The sequence below is a fragment of the Aquarana catesbeiana genome, linkage group LG01, assembly GCF_042186555.1.
Source record: "Aquarana catesbeiana isolate 2022-GZ linkage group LG01, ASM4218655v1, whole genome shotgun sequence".
Taxonomy (NCBI): Eukaryota; Metazoa; Chordata; class Amphibia; order Anura; family Ranidae; genus Aquarana; species Aquarana catesbeiana.
In genome coordinates this window covers 627,942,770-627,965,985 of record NC_133324.1, presented here as the reverse complement: position 1 = coordinate 627,965,985, position 23,216 = coordinate 627,942,770, and the positions used below count along the sequence as shown (strand labels likewise).

General features: G+C 41.7%; 2 protein-coding genes across 2 annotated transcripts in view; one reads left to right on the top strand and one right to left on the bottom strand.

Annotated features, from left to right (window-relative positions):
• The first annotated feature begins 17 nt into the window (after positions 1 to 17).
• Positions 18 to 333, top strand: PIGY (phosphatidylinositol glycan anchor biosynthesis class Y). Its single transcript, XM_073600906.1, has one exon. The coding sequence runs from the start codon at positions 18 to 20 to the stop codon at positions 231 to 233; it is 216 nt and encodes a 71-aa protein (XP_073457007.1). The 3' UTR covers positions 234 to 333.
• An 8,899-nt stretch (positions 334 to 9,232) lies between these two features.
• Positions 9,233 to 23,216, bottom strand: part of LOC141108919 (probable E3 ubiquitin-protein ligase HERC6) — a 99,555-nt gene continuing 85,571 nt past the window's right edge. The window contains exons 20-23 of the mRNA XM_073600885.1: positions 21,748 to 21,818; positions 17,979 to 18,162; positions 13,794 to 13,896; positions 9,233 to 10,680 (exon numbers count right to left, since the gene is read on the bottom strand). Coding sequence (XP_073456986.1) covers positions 10,469 to 10,680; positions 13,794 to 13,896; positions 17,979 to 18,162; positions 21,748 to 21,818 — 570 coding nt within the window. The 3' untranslated portion in view covers positions 9,233 to 10,468. The remainder of the gene's footprint in view (positions 10,681 to 13,793; positions 13,897 to 17,978; positions 18,163 to 21,747; positions 21,819 to 23,216) is intronic.

The window sequence follows — 23,216 nt, the reverse complement described above, 5'->3', positions numbered from 1 at the left end:
GTGTGGACCTGGAAGCCATGTTTCTGTCACTCCCCACACTGACAGTGCTTGTCCCGCTGCTGTCACTGGCTGGGATTTTTTATTCTGCCTCTGTGGAAGAGGACTTTCCCAAAGGGTGCACCAGCACAGCCAGTGTTTGTTTCTACAGCCTCCTGCTTCCAATTACTTTGCCGGTGTATGTGTTTTTTCATCTATGGACATGGATGGGACTTAAGCTGTTTAGGCACAATTAATTACTAAACTGACTGTGCACTGTTACTGGTCATTGTGGTGGGATATCTTTATGCTGGCCTGTAACAATTCTTGATAATAAAAGGTGTCTTGCAATGTAAATGCAGAGAGTCACTTTTTTTTTTTCTTCAGTACTGATGCAGTACATATTTCAAAAGTAATTTTTTTTAAAGAGCTTTTAACTCTTGCTGTCTATTTCCTTGGAGCAAATACTGTAGACAGTGTGTTTTTTTTTTTTTTTTTTGTTTTCTTCCTGTAAACTCTTCTGCATGTTATCCTATGTGTCCATGCATACATACTGATACTGAGCATTTGCACAAGTACTTGTACTTGTGCAAATGCTCCCATGCCTAATTCGATACCTGGGCAGTCAGGGGATAATCGGTGCATCGGTGGGGGCTGTTAAAAGTATCAATCTCCCTTTATAGATTTCAATAAATCAGTTGACAGCTGCTTTCAGCTGCTTTATTGAAATCTATACAGGGAGATCGGTGCTTGTAACGGCCCCACCGACTGTCCCCTGTGTCCTCCTCTTTTTCTTCCTCCATGCTCCCAAGGTCCCCTTCCACGTCGTCCTCCTCCGCTCCCCTATCGTGTCCTCCTTCAGTCCCCCCTGCCCCAGATCTGTCAGGATGGAGAGCAGAGGAAGGAGCTGGTAAATCTGCCATTTACCGGCCTCTTCCTTTTCTGAGTGCACAGAGTCAGTGATCACTGACTCTGTCCATTCATAACTGAGCATTGTAATCTGTGTTTATAATGCTTCAGTCTATGAATAGAGAGAATGGAGACACTGCTATCTCCTCTCCATTCATATTCTGTGCAGCTGAGTCTGTAGAGAAAGGGACTGGGGAATCTGTGTCCTTAGTCCCTTTCTCTGTCTCAAAGGGAGGTTTGTAAGGGGTCTATTTAGACCCCTGATATCCCACCAAAGCCCCCCCGCCCCAACAGGGTTGATAAAAAAAGAAAATTGTAATAAACATTTAAAAGTAAAAATAATAATAAAAAAAATTAAACACTGACACTGTCCAAAAAAATAAATAAAGCATTGTAAAAATAACAAAAAATATTTAAATTGTAAAAAAAAAAAAAAATTGTAAAAAATAAATAAAATAAAAACACAAAACTTCTGACACAGTCCACGCCTCATCAGTGCCCATCAGTGCTACTGTCACATGACATTAAAAAGAGTATCAGTAATCGGTATCAGCAAGTACTTGAAAAAAAGTCTCGGTACTTGTACTCGGTCTTAAAAAAGCAATATCGGTGCAACCTTAATACATAGACTTTTAGCAGCGTTTAGTGGCAGGGGCTTTTAGAGCAGGAAAAAAAACACTGCCAGTGTGTCCAGGAGCAGCAGAGTCTTTGCAAAAAAAAAAAAGCTTGAAGCTGCTAAACGCTATGTGTGTTTAGCACCTGAGCAGTAAATCATTTCTATGGCCAGAATAAATTATTGTTCTAGACAGTGAAATTAATTAATACCAAAGCTCTTAAAGAGGAAGTAAACCCTGATGGGGGTTTACTTCCTATTTGTTTCCCTGCAAAGGTAAAGCATAATGGGCTACTATGCATCGCATAGTAACCCATTATGTGTCAATTACCTGACACAGGAGCCTGTGATATCACTGCTGTCCCTTCCTCCACGAAGCGTCCATCTTCTTTCCGGGTATCGCGGCTCCGGCACTGTGATTGGCCGGAGCTGCGATGACATCACTCCCACGCATGTGCGCTGGTGCCGCCACTAACGGCATGATCGCCGTTAGAGACGGCACGCTCAGTGCGCCTGTGCGCCGTTGTGTACGGCGCATGCACCGTAGACATCGGTGCCTGTCTTTTGGAAATATCTCCTAAACTGTGTAGGTTTAGGAGATATTTCTTGCACCTACAGGTAAGACTTAATCTAGGCTTACCTGTAGGTAAAATTGGTCTGTAAGCGTTTACAACCACTTTAAAAGCTTGTGACACCTTTAGGCCTCATGCACACTGGATGTTTTTACAGCTGCTCCTAGGGGCGTCCAGTGTTTTTTTTTTTTTTTTTTTTCTGCCTCTAAACTCCCTTGCATGTTAGCCTGTGTCCATGCACACATAGGCTTTTAGCAGCGTTGGCAGGAAAAAACTCCACTGCCGCTGCATCCAGGAGCAGCAGTTTGGGCAGAAAAACCACTTGACCCTGCTAAATGTGCCTAAGCGCTAGACACGTTTAACGCTTGAGCATTACTGCATTTCAATGGTCAGAATAAATTGTTTATTCTGGCCAATGAAATAAATTAACACCCAAGAGCTTGACTCCCAGTTCTAAAATCTTGTAAAAGCTTTAGATGCTTTTACAGATGGCTGGCATTCTTTCTGCAAAAACACAGCTGGCTTCTAGAAGAGTTATAATAAACATCCTGTGTGCATGAGGCCTAAAGCTTAAGTCTAGGCAGGCATAACGAACACATTATTGAAGTTTTGTAATCAATAATCATATGTAGTATTTTTTTAAGTGTAAGTACCTGAATTTTTGCATCTCCCCCTTTTGCAATCACTATATACAGTGACAGAACTCTATAGAGGGGAAGACGGAAGCAACACAAAAGCCAATCGGTATGCTTTAGTGTAAGGAGCATGATCACAAGAGGACTGAACAGAAAATGGCTCATTGGTCTGCTGCTTCTCTTATTTTCTAGCATCAGGGTTGGGGTGGGGAGGGAGACCTGTAAGTGAATATGCAGCAGAGAAAGATTAGGTCCCCTCATCTGCCAATCAGGCCTGTGTGGTATGGCAGAGCTGCTTAAATCTCAGGAGTGGACGAACAAATAAAAATATATTTGCAGCTCTGATATGTATTTCATGTGTACATTTAGCTGTTTTAGCGTTCAGCTTTAAAAAGATTGTGTGTGCGCATGCCAGCATAGATGACTTTCATGCTTATAGTGCACATTAATTCAAAAAATGTAATATTATATAAACTTTAGGCACAGGTGTAATATACATCTTTAAAAACTGGTCCTGAAACTTGGGGAACAGAGAGAGAGAGAGAATTAATTTGTATCAACATTTAAACATGGCAAGAGAAGAAAACTGAAGTGCACAGTATATTTGCCTTTAGTAAATTAGTGTTCCCAATCACTAATCTTTTAGCTAAATGAAACTGTCCTGCAAACTGTGTCTTTAGACCATGCATGGATTGAAATGTGGCTGTCTGAGCAGGGACCAATGTATGGGCATGAATGGACATGCAAGCCATGTATGGGCAGGGTGGTTGTACAGAAGTCCATCTACCGATCAAATTCTGTACAACTGTTCTGTTGGGATTTTGCTGATCAGTGTATTCTAACAGGGGGGGAAAGACTCCTTGCTGTCAGAATACAATTGCACAGCAGAGAGGATTTGAGTAATTTTTTTCATTCAACCTGCTGGTTGACTGGAAAAAATTACTCATTCTTGGCCAGCCTTGAAGCGGAGCTCCAGGCTCCATCGGGAAAAAAATGAAAAGTCAGCAGCTACAAATACTGTAGCTGCTGACTTAATATTAGGGCACTTACCTGTCCACGAATCCAGTGGTGTCTTCATCTAAGCCGATTTTCAATTTGGCTCTTGGGTGCTGCCACCAGCATCTTGGGTAAGGGAAACTGGCAGTAAAGCGTTGCGGCTTCACAGCTGGTTCTCTACTGCACATGCGCTTTGTGAATGGCCTGGCGACGGGGGAAGGAGGAGGGGGGCCGAACTTATGACTGAGTTCGCCATGGCGAGCGCAGCTGGAAGTGGGTACCTGTCAAAACCAGGTACCCGCTCCTCCCGAAAGGTGCCAAATCTGGCAGGGGGGGGGGGTTGGAGGCAAACAAACGGAGCTTCCCCTTTGGGTGGAGCTCCGCCTTAAGGAACTGGCTGACTTCTGATATATGTGTACAGCTGTCCATTTAACAGAAGCTGGTCTAATGACTGGCTTCTGTTAAATACTGGTTTTCCACCATGACTGTTCAATCGGTGTAGACTGCCAGTGAGGGGGGAAGAGTCTCCCTGTTAGAGAGAGATTCTTGCATCAAAGTTGCTTGTGTTGATGCGGTTATCTGACAGGTATATTTTCATTCAGCCCGCTGGTTGATTGAAAAAAAAAAATTGTATGTGTATACCCAGCTCTACTCCTATACTGGCAAAGAATAAAGAGAAGCACACCGCTCCAGGCAAAATCAGGTGCAGACCTTGGCTCCCCACCGTGGAAGACGAACAAGACAAGGAATTGGTCGCACACTGGAACTCCAAATTATCTCGGTCATCTTTATTGTCAAAAGGGCCACAGTGGCAGCATTTGACAGGCGCAGTGGCTGCATTTGATGGGCACAGTGGTGGCATTTGATGGGCACAGCAGGGCAATAGGCGCAAACTGGAAGTGACGCAAGCGAACAAGCTCATGGCTCGTGGAGTGTTACCTGAGCGTTTTTAATTAAAAGTGAGTGTATTACCTTTATGCTATTCTAATTAATATCAGTTCATACGGTATTATACTATCTGGGATCTTCCCTCCATTTATACCATCCTGAGTGAACCAATTTGAAAGGAGGCTGTACCCATTCTAAGGAGTATTGGAGAGGTGGCTGTATCCATTTTAAAGGGACCGTTTAAAGATCCCCTGGTCTCTGAAGCATCAGACCCAAGTTATTCTGTAACCTTACAGCTGTAAGGTGAGGGGCTAGTACACACTTAGGTGTCACCTCAGCTTGGATTGGCCAGGCATCAGCCGTTTATTGCACCATTCACGGGGAAGGGAACATCACCTATTTTTTAACTTTGGACGTTTTCACCCATCCACCTCCTGAACCCCCTGGGCGAGAGGGTCTGTCTTTCTTTCTATTGATGTATTAGTCTCTTTTGGACTGTTTTATTTGTTTTTTTTGACCACTCAAGTTCGGGGGGGTTCTCTGGACATTTACTTTTTTGCATTCATTACATCACTATTGTTATGTGCCTATTCCAGGATTGCACAGGCACTGTTTTGCACTTTAGCCTTTATTATGTGTCACTGTTTTTGTTGATCTGTTTCAGATTTATTTGCATATGCACTTTATCACAGATTACACTGTTTGTCTATTAGCTTTTTACACCTTTATTTCATTATTTTATTTGCATTTGCACTTTATTTTAGTTTATTCCCAGTAAAGATCAGAGAGCTCACAGCGCAGTATCACTACTACCCATTTAACTTTGATGGAGGGTTCTCAGATGTTTGTGTCATGTGTTTTAACTAAAATTTTATATGTCTGCATGATACAAACCTACGTAAAGTAAAACTTTATAAACCCTCAATTGTGCAAATAAATACTTCAAACTCAGGTCTTAATCGCCATCTTAACACTAATGCCCCGTACACACGGTCGGATTTTGTTCGGACATTCCGACAACAAAATCCTAGGATTTTTTCCGACGGATGTTGGCTCAAACTTGTCTTGCATACACACGGTCACACAAAGTTGTCGGAAAATCCGATCGTTCTAAACGCGGTGACGTAAAACACGTACGTCGGGACTATAAACGGGGCAGTGGCCAATAGCTTTCATCTCTTTATTTATTCTGAGCATGCGTGGCACTTTGTCCGTCGGATTTGTGTACACACGATCGGAATTTCCGACAACGGATTTTGTTGTCGGAAAATTTTATAGCCTGCTCTCAAACTTTGTGTGTCGGAAAATCCGATGGAAAATGTCCGATGGAGCCCACACACAGTCGGAATTTCCGACAACACGCTCCGATCGGACATTTTCCATCGGAAAATCCGACCGTGTGTACGGGGCATTAGAAAATCAGACAAAAAAACTTATTTTATATATTTCTTATTTGAGTACTGAGGCGAATCCAAACAAAAAGGTCTATAGAGGTTCGGATTAACATAAGGAGGAGTGAGGGGGTCCCGATAAAATATCCTTGGTGGGAAAGGAAGAACTACAACTGACCCAGAGAAAAGTGACCTACTCTGTAAAGCACTAATTGACCTCCTTAAAGTTAAGAGGTGACAAATTTTCTCACGAGTGTTTACCTGAGTGGGGTGATGGACACCTGAGCACAAATACAACTGGGAAGGGTTTTTTACTAATGCCACTTTAATCTCTGTGGATTTCATGGACTATGCTTCAGAGACTGATGAATTTATTAAAGAATGATTAACATGAAATACGTCTTTTAGCCTGATTTGCTTAATGTTTAGATAGTGATTAAGACCTGGTTTTGAAATATTTATTTGTACATTTTTGGGCTTATAGAGGTTTATGTTTTTTAAAGTGATTTAGTGTGACACAGTGATTTTACATTATTTATTTGTAAGTTTGTATCATGCAGCCATATGAAGTTTTAGGTAAAAAAATATAAAACGGGATTTATTTTGTATTATTTGAGATTTTCATATTTGCACAGGTAATTTTAGGCCAATCATATTTATTGATTTTTCACCATATTATGGAAGCAGACAGGTAGCTGCTGAGAGGAGGAGAAGAACGAGTCTTATACAGGGCATGCTTTCCTCTGCCATTATCAAAGCAGAACTACACTGCATCTGAGCTCCACAAACCAAAAGCACCATCTTTAGTAAGGGCAGATGATTCATGTAGCATTTACTTCCTAGAATCTATCTGTCCTTAGCTCATGCATACAGACCCAGAGGGTGTGCTTAGCTGAGAAAGCCCCTCCTCCCCTCCTGAAGACTCCTGGGATGTATAACATAATTTGCCTAGGCCTGGAAACCAAAAGGTAACTAAAGAAATGTAAAAAAAAGTTTCAAACAAGTAAATATGATATATCGTACTTTCCTGTCTATTAATACTAGCAGTATAAGGATTAAAAATTGTCTATGTTGACTGAGAGAGTGTCAGATGCTAGAGGAGAAGTGATAGCACTCCTCTGGTCATGTGACGGTGTTCAGGCTAGTGACTGGCTGCTAGACTTGAGTACTGCAACTTGATAGGAGATCACATTCGTTTCCGTTCCAGGAAGCATCAGCTATTTTTACTGGCTTAGGCAGCAGAAGGCGCAGCAAATGAGCATTGGAAAGATGAGAAGCAGGGGAAGGGGGATCTTTAAGCTGGCCAGGGCTGGACGGAAAAAAAAAAAAATAATAATGAACAAAGTACTCCATCTACAAAAGCGAGGTGGATGGAAGTATCCAGCCCCTTCTGGGACACTGTATTCTCACAGAGGGACCCGGCACTATCAGAATACACTGATTGGCTGCAGCGGTTGATCAACAAACGTTTTCCAACTTGTCGGTTCAACAGAAGTCAATCTAATCATTGGCTTCTGATGAATGGGGATGACAACACACTGATCAAAATTTGGTTGGTCGATGCTGAACTGGCTACATTTTGATCCATCTATGGCCAGCTTTACACAGTCACTGTCACTTTGCCCTAAATGGGAAAATTGACAGTGACTCCAAGTGATATAATCACACTGGAAGCAGCAGGAGACCACCAAGTCAGGGGTCCCCAACCCTCAGGCCGTGGACCGGTACCTGGGCTGCAGCACCACCCTGCAGGAGGTGAACAGAGAGGCTTGATGTTTAATTTACAGCTACTCACTGACAGAGCAAGGCGGAGATGATCGTGGGAGAAATTAATGGCCTCGGGGACACCTGTTGTGTACATGAATGAGCGTTGCACAGCCCCGCCTCCTCTAGTACACACTGCCCCAGTGCCTGGCATGAATCTCCACCTCCACCCCAGGTATCCCACCCAGTGGCTTCTGCTCCTGGTGATTGTGATACACCTGCTGCAGGACAGGGGACAGAGGAGGTCTGAGATTACAGAGAGGAATGAGGAATCCACTGCTCAACTCTATAGTGGCTGTGTTTTCTCCAGACAGGGAATCAGCAAGAATGGGACACTGCCCTGGCCCATAGTCAGGTATTGTGTGTGCAGTTTAGCTCCCATGTTAGCGCACACTGGTGACCCAAGGTCTTGTTGTCACCACTGCTGTATGGGGAGCATTCCAGTATTTAGGAAGCTACTAATCAGCAAAATACTTGGGAGTCCCCCACTCTCATAGGAGAGGAGAGCTCTGACTTCACTGGCTGTGTAACCTGGTGGGGTCCAGTCTTATGCCGCGTACACACGGTCGGACTTTTCATCTACAAAAGTCCAACGGACGCTGACAGACTAAAGCTGGCTGGTAATCCGATCGTGTGTGGGCTTCTCCGGACTTTCAGCAGACTTTTTCAGCCTCAAATCCGACGGACTTTAGATTTGAAACATGCTTCAAATCTTTACGTCGTAACTACGACGGACCCCGAAATCCGCTCGTCTGTGTGCTAGTCCGACGGACAAAAACCCATGCTAGGGCAGCTATTGGCTACTGGCTATGAACTTCCTTATTTTAGTCCGGTGTACGTCATCACGTACGAATCCGTCGGACTTTTGTGTGGTCGTGTGTAGGCAAGTCCGTTCGTTAGAAAGTCTGCTGCAAGTCCGCCGAAAGTCCGCCGGAAGTCCGCCGGAAGTCTGTCGGACAGGCTGTCGGACTTTTGTAGACGAAAAGTCCGACCGTGTGTACGCGGCATTAGACTGCCACTTGTCTACACACAGCAGGTCTTGTTCTGATATGCGGCTCCCAGGATCTTCTGCTCTTCACTGCTTGTTTGTTTAGAAATAAAGTGCCCAATAAATTCTGGGATCTTCCTGATCCTGACTCGTGAACCCCTCCCCCACCTCCAGTTCATGGAACAAATGTCTTCCGCTAGACCAGTGTTTCTCAACTCCAGTCCTCAAGGCGCCCCCAACAAGTCATGTTTTCAGGATTTCCCTCAGATGAAAACAGCTGTGGTAACTACTAAGGCAGTGAAACTGATCAAATCATCTGTGCAAAACAATAGAAAGCCTGAAAACATTACCTATTGGGGCGCCTTGAGGACTGGAGTTGAGAAACACTGCGCTAGACCAGGCCCCTGGTGCCAAAAAGGTTGGGGAATATGAGGATATTCGTTTATTTTGAAATAATCATTAATTTGGACATTTTCCAAGCAAAGGAATAATACGCTGGCTTACAGAACTGTAATTTATTTTATGTTTTCAGCAGGGAAACTTTTACAAGAAGCATTTATGCTGTTTGTCAGGATATGAAAAAGATCATTAAATAAAAACAGTGATAGATAATAGAGCCCCCCATTGTATGGTTAGCTGAGCATGTTGGCCTCATTTACAGTTTGTTATGTTGTGCTGCATTAGTATACTGTTTTGTCTATCATTTATATCAATACTGATAGGATGTTAAGAGGCATTTGCAGAATTGTAGAAACAAAGTGTCATTGTGAATATAGGTAAAACTGTGTGTTTGCTAGGATCTAAAAAAAAACAAAAAACAAACAAACACTAAGGCTGGCCATACACTATACAATTTTCTTATTCAATTTCCTTTAGATTTACCTTCAACTATGTAGTACAAGGGCCTGCCTGATTGCATACAAATTGAAAGGGCTTAAGTGTGACCTCATATTATATGGTTTTGGTAAATCTAAATGAAAGTTGAACAAGAAAATTGTATAGTGTATGGCCAGCCTTAATGTTGCATTTGAATTTCAGCAATTCTATGCCAGGTTGTATCTTCTGATTATTTGTATCTCATAGAATAACTATAATAATAGTTACTGAATGTTATACATCTAAATGCTTACTTACTGAATTCCAATACAGTAGATTCTTTATTAAGTAAATGAAAATTACTCATTCTTACAAAAAGTGTGTGTGTGTGTGTGTGTGTGTGTGTGTGTGTGTGTGTGTATATATATATATATATATATATATATATATATATATATATATATATATATATCTATATCTATAGAGAGAGAGAGAGAGCTATATATAGATATATATCTATATCGATATATATATATATATATATATATATATATATATATATATATATATATATATATATATATATATATATATATATATATATATAGTATAAATATCAGGCTAGCCCTGGCTCTGAGATCCACCTGTGAAATAATTCTGATATCTATTGAGTTGGATCATTGCTGAACATGTATACACACATATAACTTGACAACACAGGTAAAACATAAAAGTATTTTCTACAGACCTAATAGCAAAAAAAAAACAAAGAAAAAAAAACCAAACAAATCTGGTAGTCCTAATATATTGACTAACTACAGATCACCAATTATAAATGTCACAATTATTTAGTCAGAATCTGGTTTCTGAAATCTGGAGATAAAACATATTATAGAGTGAAGAACAGTGGTTATAGGTTTCTATATTCTGTCAAGTCCTCTGTTGTTCTCTATAGCCAGGAGCAGCTTCTTGCGGAGCATCGCAGATTTGGAGTATTCAGGGAGCAGTAGTAGCTGGGAACATGTCTGAGATTCTGGGAGATAGTCTTCCTTTGGAACACCAAATGAGGTGACTTTCATACATGTATTTTCAAAACCAAACACAGGAATTTTATCATTTCCAGTCAGGAAATCTAAAAATACATATCAGATGTATAAATCAGGTTAGTCAGCATACCACAAATACTATTTTATTTATTTTCTTCTGCAGCACTGTATCAAATGAAGATATATATGGACACCATGATTTTATAAAGTACACAACACAGGGAACAGTAGGGGTGAGAACTAAATCTAAAAAGGGGACCAGGGCTTTTTTTCTCAGAAAATAGGTGCAGGAACTCAATCACAACCTCCTCCCTCCAGGGGGTGCGTTACGTGCTGAGTTCCGGGGTGCGTTTGGTACATAGTACTGAGTTTAGGGGTTCGCTATGTACAGAGTTCTGGGGTGCACTTGGTACATAGTACAAAGTTTAGGGATGCACTACATGCAGAGTTTAGGCTTTGTCCACAGCTGCTTACCTCTACATTCCCCATCCACATATCACTTTCACCCCTCTTCAGCTCTGACCTCTGCATGCAACCCCCCCCCCCCCCCCCCCACTTCACCTACCCTAAAAAGATCCACCATCTTCCACATAACTTACTTTTGTTGCTGTATTAAGCTGAAGCACCCAGCAAGCAGTAGTACCTCCCCACACACTGTAGGTTACTCCTCCTCTCTCACTTACAGGGAGATCATCTAGTGGGGGTGTCGGCATCCACAATGCACCCCAGGCACCTGCATCTCCCTTGTTACCATCCTGCACTCAGTGGGAGCTCCTCAGGAGATCAGATCTGTGGGAGCCGTTGGGAGACAAAGCATCACTGGTAAACACAGAAGCCGGACTTCTGTGTTTACAAGTGATAGTGGTGAGCAGGGAGCAGAGGGCCTGAGCGAGAGGTGGTGGAACTGAGTTCCACCAAGTTCCAGCTGAAAAAAAGCCCTGAAGGGGACAGTATGTCCAGGAAAAGTAGGGACTATTTATTACAGGTATTTATATAGCACTGACAATTTCATATATATATATATATATATATATATATAGTCCCTGCCCCCAAGGAGTCAACCTACCAACATGTCTTTGGACACCTCTGTGAAGGTGGGGGTTTCAAATCAGTAACCCTACCTGCAAAGCCGATGACCCTAGTACTGCTAGGCAGAAGTGCTAACCACTTAGCCACTGAGTATTTAGAAGCATTAATTGTCTTGTAGATTAACAGAGAATTTCAGAGTATAATATCAGATCCTAAACAATGGATTGTAGGGGGTTACTTCAAGCCATGAAGGTATGGTGAATACCTTATGGAACATAGAGGTCCTGAAGGCATGGGTGAAAAGTAGTCAATGAGAAGCTCTTGAGTGCTTTGAAAGGGATGGGTGTATACTAGGAAACGAAATGGGCGATGCCAGAAATGCAGACTTTATGGGTTGTATTATATAACATTTTAGAACATTTTTGTATTTGTTCTGAGTGAAGGGGCAAGAAGATTATTGTTTTTTTTAGGCTATTTATTGTGCTGGTCAAATGTTTTGCATTGATGTAATGCCTAATTCTAGGTTTACTTAAAATAGTTTGTTTTCACCAAACAAACTATTTCCTTGACTAATAGATGCGCCCGTTGGGATATATAAAGTGTATGTAGAATCAGCTACATACAGCTCTGTGTTCCAGCAGTGAGATGGGGACTTTCCATTCCTGGAACAAAATATAGTTGGGCTGAGCACTACTCAGCCATTTATAGGGATCCTTACATTTTATTTTTTAATCCCGTCATGTGAATTAACAGCCCTGGTTTCCCTGTGTAAGGGAACGTCTGCTGCAGAGAAGAGGGAGCGTTGATAACAGCTGAACTATGGGAGCCTTTGGATGTTTTTGTCATGGCTACAGGAATTCACAGCCATTGTCGTGTGCTCCCATACACAGCGTAGCTGGAGCTGCTAAATCATGTAACCGGACCAAACCAGATTAAAAATTGGTAAGTACACAGATCTTTTTTGAACAGTGTATGTGGGTAGGTAGGAAGAGAGGTTACGGACCATTTAAAGTTAAAGTTAGCCTTTACTACCTCTTTAATGAAAATGTTATGAGGCTCTTCTGTTAGAATGCTCCCCAATTTATACCTCTAGGGGGCACCAACGTTCTCATAATATCAACATACAATTCAAAGTTTTGCTGTTATTAGTACATATTTATTTTATGGCATATGACAATCTTTTTGTTGTTTTTCCTTTAATATTTTTTTTTCACAAAAGGTCACAATCGGTGACAATATCATTGTTTAAAGAGAATGAGTCACAACAAGGCTTATACAAGAATCTGTTCAGTTTTTAAATTAATACAATGGTAAAGGCATAGCTGCAAAACTTTTATGTACCCTTTCATTAACTATTAATTTCTGAAGATGACGTTTTGACCCAAGAGTCAAAGTTAAGAGGCCCTGAGCTCTGACTGTTATTTTCTTGTCAATTGCCTGAATATCTACAATTACTACAGGACACTTATATTGTATATTGGTAGGTTAATTGGATCCTGTCTAAATTGTCCCTAGTATGTATGAATGTGAGTTAGGGACCTTAGATTGTAAGCTCCTTGGGGGTAGGGACTGATGTGAATGTACAATGTATATGTAAAGCGCTGCGTAAATTGACGGCGCTATATAAGTACCTGAAATAAATAAATAAAATAAATATTACTATGAATATATGTGTTATTAGCACATAGACATAGACAGATATTTGTTAAAGTTGTCAGACACCAGGGGACCACTGGCTCTCAAGGTCCACTGTCATCCTTATACAGAGTAGGTTACATTCAAAAAGAAAATCAATATAAATCTCTCATAGTAAGCCTACACATTTACAATAGTTTACCATAAATATTCTGATTCTTGTAAAAGCGTGACTGGTTTTGTTAAGATATTACAATTTTTACAATTATTCAAGTATGTCCCATACTCAAACTGTTGTTGCATCAAATGAATAAATGTAATTATACCAGCTAAAACACTTAATCATTAGAGGTATGAATCTCATAGAAACACTGGAAACTAACAGGAGATAATCTGACATCTGTATATTCTCATATGACAGATGACAAGAAAAAAACCTACACTGGTAGACTTCTTATGCACATATTTCTCTTTCATATAATTTCACTAGTCAATAAACGTACTGCTTTTGAAGACATTTGAATCTTTTACTTACAGAGAAAGCTCTTCTTTTGTGGTAGCGTCAGTTTATGGAAAACCTTCCAGAACATGATAATGGTTGGGTGATCTCGTGAGTATTTCCCCACATATTTAGTGTTCTGCAGGGAACACAAAATAAGAGTAGACATTTTTAATAGGAACAGATATGTTCTTCTAAGATATACAGTGCATTCAGAAAGTCTTCACAGCGCTTCACTTTTTCCACATTTTGTTATGTTACAGCCTTCTTCCAAAATGGATTAAATCCATTATTTTCCTCAAAATTCTACAAACAATACCCCATGACAACGTGAAAGAATTTTTTTTGCCATCTTTGCAAATTTATTAAAAATAAAAAATGAAAAAAAAAAAAAATCACATGTACAAAAGTATTCAAAGCCTTTGCCATGACACTTAGCCCGGGTTCACACTATAATGCGCTGCGGACCGCACAGGAGCGCTGTGCGTCCCTGTTCACCGTTTCAGGGACGAATCAGGGCCGATTCTATGCCTGAATTCGGCCCTGAAACGCAGCCAAAGACGCACAGTGTTTTTGTGCAGTGCGCACCGCAGCCGCCCCGGAGATATGTGAACCGGCTCCATAGGGAGCCAGTCACATTCTCCTGCTATGCGAATTAGAGGTGTGGAAACGCATCAAAAACGCTGTAAAAACGCTGCACTTGCGTTTTTGATGCTTGTCCATTGAATTCTATTACATGCAAAACGCTGCATTTTGCATGAAAAAAAGTCCCTGACCCTTTCCAAAAATGCAGAGATACGAAAAAGCATTGATGTGAACATGTTCCATAGGAACCCATGTTAAAAAATTCCCATGCATTTCTGCAAAATGCAAAATGCATAAAAAAACGCGCTAGTGTGAATGGAGCCTAAGAACCCGATGGTCACGCTGACAGAGATCCAGCGTTTCACTGTGGAGAGAGGAGATACATCAGAAGAACAACCATCTCTGCAGCACTTCACCAATCAGGCCTGTATGGTAGAGTGGCCAGATGGAAGCCAACCCTCGGTAAAAGGCACATAACAGCCCGCCTGGAGTTTGCAAAAAGGCACCCGAAGGACTCTCAGACCATGAGAAACAAAATTCTCTTGTCTGATGAAACAAAGATTGAACTCTTTGGCCTGAATGACAAGTGTCATGTCTGGAGGAAACCAGGCACTGCTCATCACCTGGCCAACACCATCCCTACAGAGAAGCGTGGTGGTGGCAGCATCATGCTGTGGGGATGTTTTTCAGCGGCAGGAACTGGGAGACTAGTCAGGATCGAGGGAAATATGAATGCAGCAATGTACAGAGACATCCTTGATGAAAACCTGCTCCAGAGTGCTCTAGACCTCAGACTGGAGCAAAGGTTCATCTTTCAACAAGACAAGACCCTGTGCACACAGCCAAGATTACAAATGAGTGGCTATGGGACAACTCTGTGAATGTCCTTGAGTGGTCCAGCCAGAGCCCAGACATGAACCGGTTGAACATCTCTGCAGAGATCTGAAAATGACTGTGCACTGACTATCCCATCCAACCTGATGGAGCTTGAGAGGTCCTGCAAGGAATAATGGGAAAAACTACCCAATAATAGATGTCCCAAGCTTGTAGCATCATACTAAAAAAGACTTGAGGCTGTAATTGGTGCCAAAGGGGCTTCAAGAAAGTATTGAGCAAAGGCTGTGAATACTTATGTACATGGGATTTTTTTCATTTTTTCTTTTTAATAAATCTGCAAAGATTTCAAACAAACTTCTTTCACATTGTCATTATGGGGTATTGTTTGTAGAATTTAGAGGAAAATAATGAATTTAATCCATTTTGGAATAAGGCTGTAACATAACAAAATGTGGAAAAAGTGAAACGCTGTGAATACTTTCCGGATGCCCTATACAATGCAACAGTCCAAGGACAAATTCATTTTTGGATGAATTTGGTTCCTTTTTACAAAGAACAAATACCTATTATATATATTTCAAAAATAGGTTTTACGATGTCAGCAAAAAAGGAGATAGTTAAATGTTACAATTTAAAGCTGGAATATAAATCATATTGTAATTATAAATGATATATAATAGGTATACTTTCTTTGTAAAGCTGAGAATATGAGAATTTTTATACATGTACTAGCTAGATCAGAATAAACGTTAGTGGTTCCTGAAAGAAAAAAAACAACAAAAAAAAAACATAGAAATGGAGAAGTAGAGACCAAATATTTGTTTGAAAAGGTACATCATTTATTTAGGTGGCTTGACACAGGCATACCCCCCAACTGTCCCTGCATTTCAACCCAATTCTAGCATCCTGTTAATCTGGGCTGTGCCCCGGAGCACAATACCTGAACTTTAAAGCTGCAGAGATGTGGATCACACTGCTGCTTGCCTGCCCTTGCTGCCACGATGTTTACATGTTAGCAGTTGGCATGTCCCAGTCACCTCAGCACCACTGGCTGAGAGCATAGCTCCCAACTGTCCCTGATTTCGAGGGACTGTCCCTGATTTGGAACAAAGTGGAACTCTCTCTCTCAGTATTGTATATAAAATGCACTGCTTAGCTATCAAAAAGTGTTTTACGGTGCTAAACCTTTTATCCAATTTCTACATTTCTGCATTTGTAAATTCCAAAAACCACAATTCTCCTTTAAGGGTGTGTGGCAGGGGGCGTGTCCTATGCCTACATACATTTGCTAATGGGTGTCCTTCATTACCATCTCAGAAAGTTGGGAGGTGTGGCTGAGAGTGATTGCAAGCAAGCAGCAGTCTGATCACAACATGAGTTTTGCAGGAATGCAAATAGCCTAGGGGCAAAGCCAAGCCGAGTCTTAAATCTGCAACAGGTTAATGTGTGTTTGCTTTAACCCTTGCCCGGCTGAACAATATTTAATTCAATATCCCAGCTATCTGGTATCTCAGACAAATCTTAAATCTTGAGTTGAGAGGTCAAATCAATTCAAAATTTAAGCAAATCGATTTTTTTTTTTTCACCGCGCTGGTCCCGAGGAGCTGCGGGCAGGAGTTTTTAGGCGAGGCCGCGGCCTCGGCCTAGTCCGCGGCTTTGGCCTAGTCCGCGAGACCGGACACCACGGACTAGGCCGAAGCCGCGGCCTCGCCTAAAATCTCCTGCCCGCAGCTCCCCAGGACTGGCGCTGACACCGCAGCGGTCCCGAGGAGCTGCGGGCAGAAGTTTTTAGGCGAGGCAACGGCTTCGGCCTAGTCCGCGAGGCCGGACGCTGCGGACTAGGCCGAAGCCGCGGCCTCGCCTAGAAACTCCTGCCTGCAGCTCCACAGGACGGGCGCGGTGTCCACAAAAAAAAAAAAAACCTCGATTCAAATCGTGAATCAAGTTTTTTTTTTTTTTAGGAAAATCGCAGATTTTTTTTTTAATGGGGCAAAGTGTGCAGGAAGGGAGAAGTGTATACAGGAAGTAGGACAAATTGTACGGGGGGGGGGGGGGGTGTACGGGGGGCAAAGTGTGCAGGCAGGGAGCAGTGTATACAGAAAGTAGGACAATTTGTACCGGGGGGGGGGGGGAGGAGTGTGTACTGGGGGCAAAGTGTGCAGGCAGGAGGCAGTGTATACATTAAGTAGGGCAATTTGTACTGGGAGGGGGCAGTGTGTACAGTGGGCAAAGTGTGCAGGCAGGGAGCAGTGTATACAGGAAGTAGGACAATTTGTACCGGGGGGGGGGGGAGGAGTGTGTACTGGGGGCAAAGTGTGCAGGCAGGAGGCAGTGTATACATTAAGTAGGGCAATTTGTACTGGGAGGGGGCAGTGTGTACAGTGGGCAAAGTGTGCAGGCAGTGTATACATTAAGTAGGGCAATGTGTACAGGGAGGGGGGTAATGTGTGGAAGAAAGGCAGGGTGTACAGGAAGTGGGCAAAGTGTGCAGGGAGGGGTCAGTCTGTACAAGGGGCAGTTTATACAGGGAGTAGGGCAATGTGTGCAGAAAGTGGAGCAGTGTGTGCCGTCGGTGAATTTAATTTGAAATAATTCCCAGGTGGGATTTATTTTGTGTTTCTAATCAAACTATTATTCCACACCCAGTATTCAGGATCATTTATTCTTGCCCACTTTTTGCAGGTCATCATCTCCATAGTGTCCCCCATTGTCAAGTTCTTAAGTTGGGGGGGTAAGCACAGGTATGATTTCTATCATTGTTACTGCAGGGGCCAAATACCAAAATAGGTCAGAATTTACCTGCTCAAATATATTCCAGTCATAGTTTGCATGACCAGCAACAAGATCCATTAGTTCTTCTGGTTGGAAAAATGACAGAATGTCTTTGTCACAAACTTTGTGCAGTCCTGCCTTAAACTCCTCAAAAGTCTCGGCCACAGAGATGTTGAAAATGTAGTCAATGTACTTGTTCACATAGTTGTGCCTTTAAGATAGCAAAAAAAAAAAAAATGTAACCCTTTTTTTTTTTAAAGTTCATCCAACTTTTATTGATCATTGTGTATTTTTCTTTATTATAGTGGTTTAACTCTCTGCAGTACATCTCTGCATTCCCCTGATGAAGCCAATGTTTTGGCGAAACTAGTTGGGAACATAAGACTATGATCACCCCTCAACATCTTTGGTGACGGTCATTTATTTGAACTGTATTTCTGTTTTTGTTTCTGCTTTGTATATTTTTTGTACTCTTTCATGTAAACATTTTAGATGTTTTTGATATCAATAAAATAAATGATTTTATATAAAATATCATTCTAGTAACTTTGAATTTTGGTGGCACCGCAATAATCCCATCATCCCCTTTTCCCCCATTTTTTGAGATCTTCGACTCGGGATGAGGTGCCGTATCTGGTAGGACACACCACCCACCATCCAATTATCAATATATCTTTGCTTCTTAAATTGAGCTCACACAAGGGGGAGTGGTTTACTGATGGTGGGATAGCTATATTAGTAAACCAGAATGTAAGCAGCCATGTGTTCTGGCGGGGGCGGACATCGCCGCACCAACATCGCTTGTGTTAGTACGGCAATCTGTGAGTTTTGTTTCGTTCAACCCGCTGGGTTGAAAAAAAAAAAAAAAACCTTAGTCTATACCCAGCTTAACAAAGGGATAACAACCTTAAGGCTAGGCTTGTTACATTGTATGTTAATTCACTTTCCCTCAGTTTGTTCCCCATCTCTTTACCTTTCATCTCACTACCTTGGATGTTAAGTCTTTGACTGCAAAAAAAATATTAGCCTGCCCATAGCTGGATCAACATTCTTGCCAAATTTCGATCTGTCTATGGCTAGCTTTAGTTATTTGCCTTTCCTCTAAGTGTGTTACATACTCTTTAATATTAAAGCTTTAGTGTATGCTTGTTATCACTTCTATGTTGCCATCCCTACTCTACACACATAGGCCCCTTTCACACTGGGGCGGTGCGGGCGCCAGCGGTAAAACGGCACTATTTTTAGCGCCGCTTTACCGTTGTTTTAGCGGCGCTATTCGGCTGCTAGCAGGGAGGTTTTAACCCCCGCTAGCGGCTGAAAAAGGGTTAAGACCGCGCTTTGCCGGCGGTATAGCTGCACTGCTCCATTGATTTTAATGGGCAGGAGCGGAGAAAGAGTGGTGTATACACCGCTCCAAAGATGCTGATTTCAGTAGTTTTTTTTAACGTCCTGCCAGTGCACCGCTCCAGTGTGAAATCCTGAGCAGCGGCTGTTTCAGGGCGCTTTGCAGCCGCTATTTTTAGCACTGTAGCACCTGCAAAGCTCCCCAGTGTGAAAGGGGTCATAGGCATATATCGAGAAGGCAGTCCTGCATTTACCATAATGGAATTTATGGGCCAAGGCTTCGGGTGACAGGGTCCGAAGGGGTACTCCTAAACCTCAAGATTTACAAACTATAATTTTTTCTTATTTTTCTATTCTTAATTAAGACAGCATATGTTCATAGAGGATCTATGCCGAAGGGTGTGTGAATACTTTATGAGCATTACTGCATCAAAAATAATTAATGGCCTTCATGGTTTAACTAAACCCTCCTATCGTTTTCAGCCAAGGAAGCTGCAGTCTTGGCCTGTTTGATTGTTAACTGCCATGATGCTGTAAGAGCCCTTTCACACTGAGCTGCGGGCAGCGGTAGCAGTAAAGTGCTGCTAGTTTTAGTGGTGAAGATAAAGATAATTACCGTAGTTTTAGCGGCGCTATTCGCCTGCTAGCAGGACGCTTTTAACTCCCGCTAGAGGTCGAAGAGTTAAATGCACCCAAAAAAGCGCCGCTGCTGAAGCGCTTTGGCAGCGGTGCCCATTCATTTTAAGTGAAGGTATACTTCGCTCCTCCACGCCCCAAAGATGCTGCTTGTCGGACTTTTTTGGGCATCCTGCCAATGCAGCACCCCAGTGTGAAAGCACTCGGGCTTTCACACTGGGACTGCAGGGGTGGCATTTTTTAGGCGCTATTTTAAGCCCTTTAGCGCCTTAAAAACACCCCAGTGCGAAAGGGGTCTAAATGTGATAAGATATGACACCAGCCCTTTGATGGTTTGACAGTTTGGTTGAGAGCAAAACCACGTTCTGTGAATGTAACTGTTATCTTTAAATGGATGGGTTTAGTTCAGCTTTATGATACTTTCACACAATAAGGGTCTGACCTAAGCACCTCTATGGTCAAAAATGACCCTGATGTAGACCCTTGTTTTGTAGATCCATGCAAAAGCTTAATAATCACTTTGCTGTCCATAGGCTACAAATAGTCTGGAATTTAAGTGGTTAAAATAGGCTCAAGGCAGCAGCCATGAACTGAATTCTGTTCATTTCACCTGGTGACCAGCTTTTCAGTAAAAGTGATCCAAGCTGGCTTTAGAGCACCCGATCACTTGGACTGCACTGTAAAGGGCCACAACCTGAAACTGACCATCATGATTTCTGGACCCTCCTGTTCCTTCAGAGGGCACGTAAGCACCGTAAACTCTGTCAGGCTGCTGAGCATTAGAGGCTCAGGGAACATCTGTTCCCTGGCTTCCTCTGCATTGGATGAACCTGGAAGCGACAAGCATTTTGTCACTTCTGGGTTCGGAGTGGTCATTCCCTGGCTGCTGTGGCTAGGGAATCAGCTAAATAAGCATGATCTGTGCTTGATTATCTGCAGTAGAGAGCAGGGGAGTCTAAAAGACCCATGAGGTCTCCATAAGAGGATTTGTTAGCTACCTTGTGACAAGTTAAATTAAAAAAAAGTGTTAAGAAATGTAAATATCATAAAATAAATAAAAAAAATAAAATAAAAAAGCAACCCTGTCACCCCATGCACACACACATATGCAAACAAAAAGCACCTGTAAAAGAAGACATTTCATACTTTTTTCATTGGGCAGCAGCTTGAAGAATTTTCATATCCGACACACTTCCAAGTGTTTAAGATGCCTACATTTCCCATCATATTCTGTGATTCCTCCCCCTGGCCCCTATGTCACTAAAGGACACAGAAGTAATGTAGGGATAAGCAAGAGGTACCACACAGCATGGGAGAAGGCAAGTGACACACCCAGAAGCATGTCAAATTTGAAGATTCTTCTTGAGTAAAGATCCCACAGGCAAATGTCTTGACAAACTCAGATATTACTTTGTAAAAGTAGTACTGATATCACTGTGCTTCACAAATCCTGCACAGAGAGCAGAGCTGTGGATAAGGACCCAGCAGGTCCTCTTAGTACAGACTGCCTGCAAAAACCTACAGGTAATGGATTCAAGTCATCCTGCACAAGAAGAGAAAGCAGCAGTGACCTGGTGAATGCATGCGGCACTTGTAGTTAGACAATATTAATCGACTCTGGATTTTAACTTTACGCCTCTGAGTGATCACAAGTCAATGGATAATGAAAATAAATTTTAGTTTTTTGGTCCACTAACGGGGAAGCACAGGAGCACATGCAGCACCCAAATCCCACAATGCTAATTATAATCCCATGTAAATGTAACGATCGGTTGAAACTACGAACGGTTTAAATTTCAAGAACAAGCATACATACTTGTTTACACTGGTCACACGCTCTGATGTTCCATTTGGAATGAGTTCCACTGTTCGGTTTTCCCAGGTGATCTAAAAGTACATTTTAATATTTCTGGTAGTTCAGAGTGAAGAAAACATATTGAATTATGTCTATCGATCAGCTTTCTTTTATATTGATTTTAAAACAAATGATGGCGCCCTCAGAAAAATTGTAATCATTATATGTGTAGTGAAAATTGTGTAGCTTCCCCTTTAAAAAAGGTGAATGATCCACCTTTAGTGCATAAACGTCAAATATAAAAGCAAGTCGGCGCTCACAAACTGTATAAGGTGACCTGTACATCACATATTGCTCCAACAATAAAGTGAATACAGTGCAGCAAAAATTGATCAAATATATTGCATCAACCACTTCAGCCCCAGAAGGATTTGCCCCCTTATTAACCAGGCCATTTTTTGTAATATGGCACTGCATCGCTTTAACTGACAATTGCGTGGTCGTGCGACACTGTACTCAAACAAAATTGACATCCTTTTTTTTCCCCACAAATATAGCTTTCTTTTGGTGGTATTTGATCACCTCTATTTTTCTATTCTATTTTTTGCGCTATAAAACAAAAAAAGAGCGACCATTTTGAAAAAAACAAACAAACAATATTTTATACTTTTTGTTATAATAAATATCTAAAAAAAAAAATTTTAAAAATGTAAAAAAAAAAAAATTTCTTCATCAGTTTAGGCCGATATATATTCTTCTACATATTTTTGGTTAAAAAAAAATAAGCGTGTATTGATTGGTTTGTGCAAAAGTTATAGTGTCTACAAAGTAGGGAACAGGTTTATGGCATTTTTATTATTATTATTTTTTATTTATTTATTTTTTACTAGTAATGGCGGCAATCTGCGATTTTTAGTGGGACTGCGACATTGCGGCGGACAGATCTGAAACCTTTGACACATTTTTGGGACCACTGAAATTTTATTACAGCGATCAGTGCTATAAAAATGCACTGATTACTGTGTAAATGTCACTGGTAGGGAAGGGCTTAACACTAGAGGGCGATCAAGGGGTTAAATGTGTTCCCTCGTGTGTGTTTCTAACTGTATGGGGATGTGACTGACTAGAGGAGACATATTGCTATTCCTATCGCTGTTTATACACACATCCCCATTCTGGCTCTCGTGCCTGTGATCGTGCGTGGCCGGTGGACATCACACCTGCCTGCCAAGAGCAATGGGTCCCCCACCATGCAGCTGGTCGGCTAGTGGTAAGGTAAAAGTCCATTTATGACATATCCCATCACCAATCTTGTGTTTCTATTTAGTCATGTCTTCCAAATCCTTCACCACCCCTTAATTACAGGAGGTCAAAAATCGCTATTGGAAACCCCATTCGTTCCTCAGTAGCACTTTGCCATTCCAAAGATTCCTCAGGTCAGATCATGGTGTACAAGTAAACTTTACAGGAGACAAAGAAGTAGCTCATAG

Excerpts from the sequence above, each read along its gene's own strand:
- PIGY (XM_073600906.1), top strand. The coding sequence starts at position 18 with ATGTTTCTGTCACTCCCCACACTGACAGTGCTTGTCCCGCTGCTGTCA.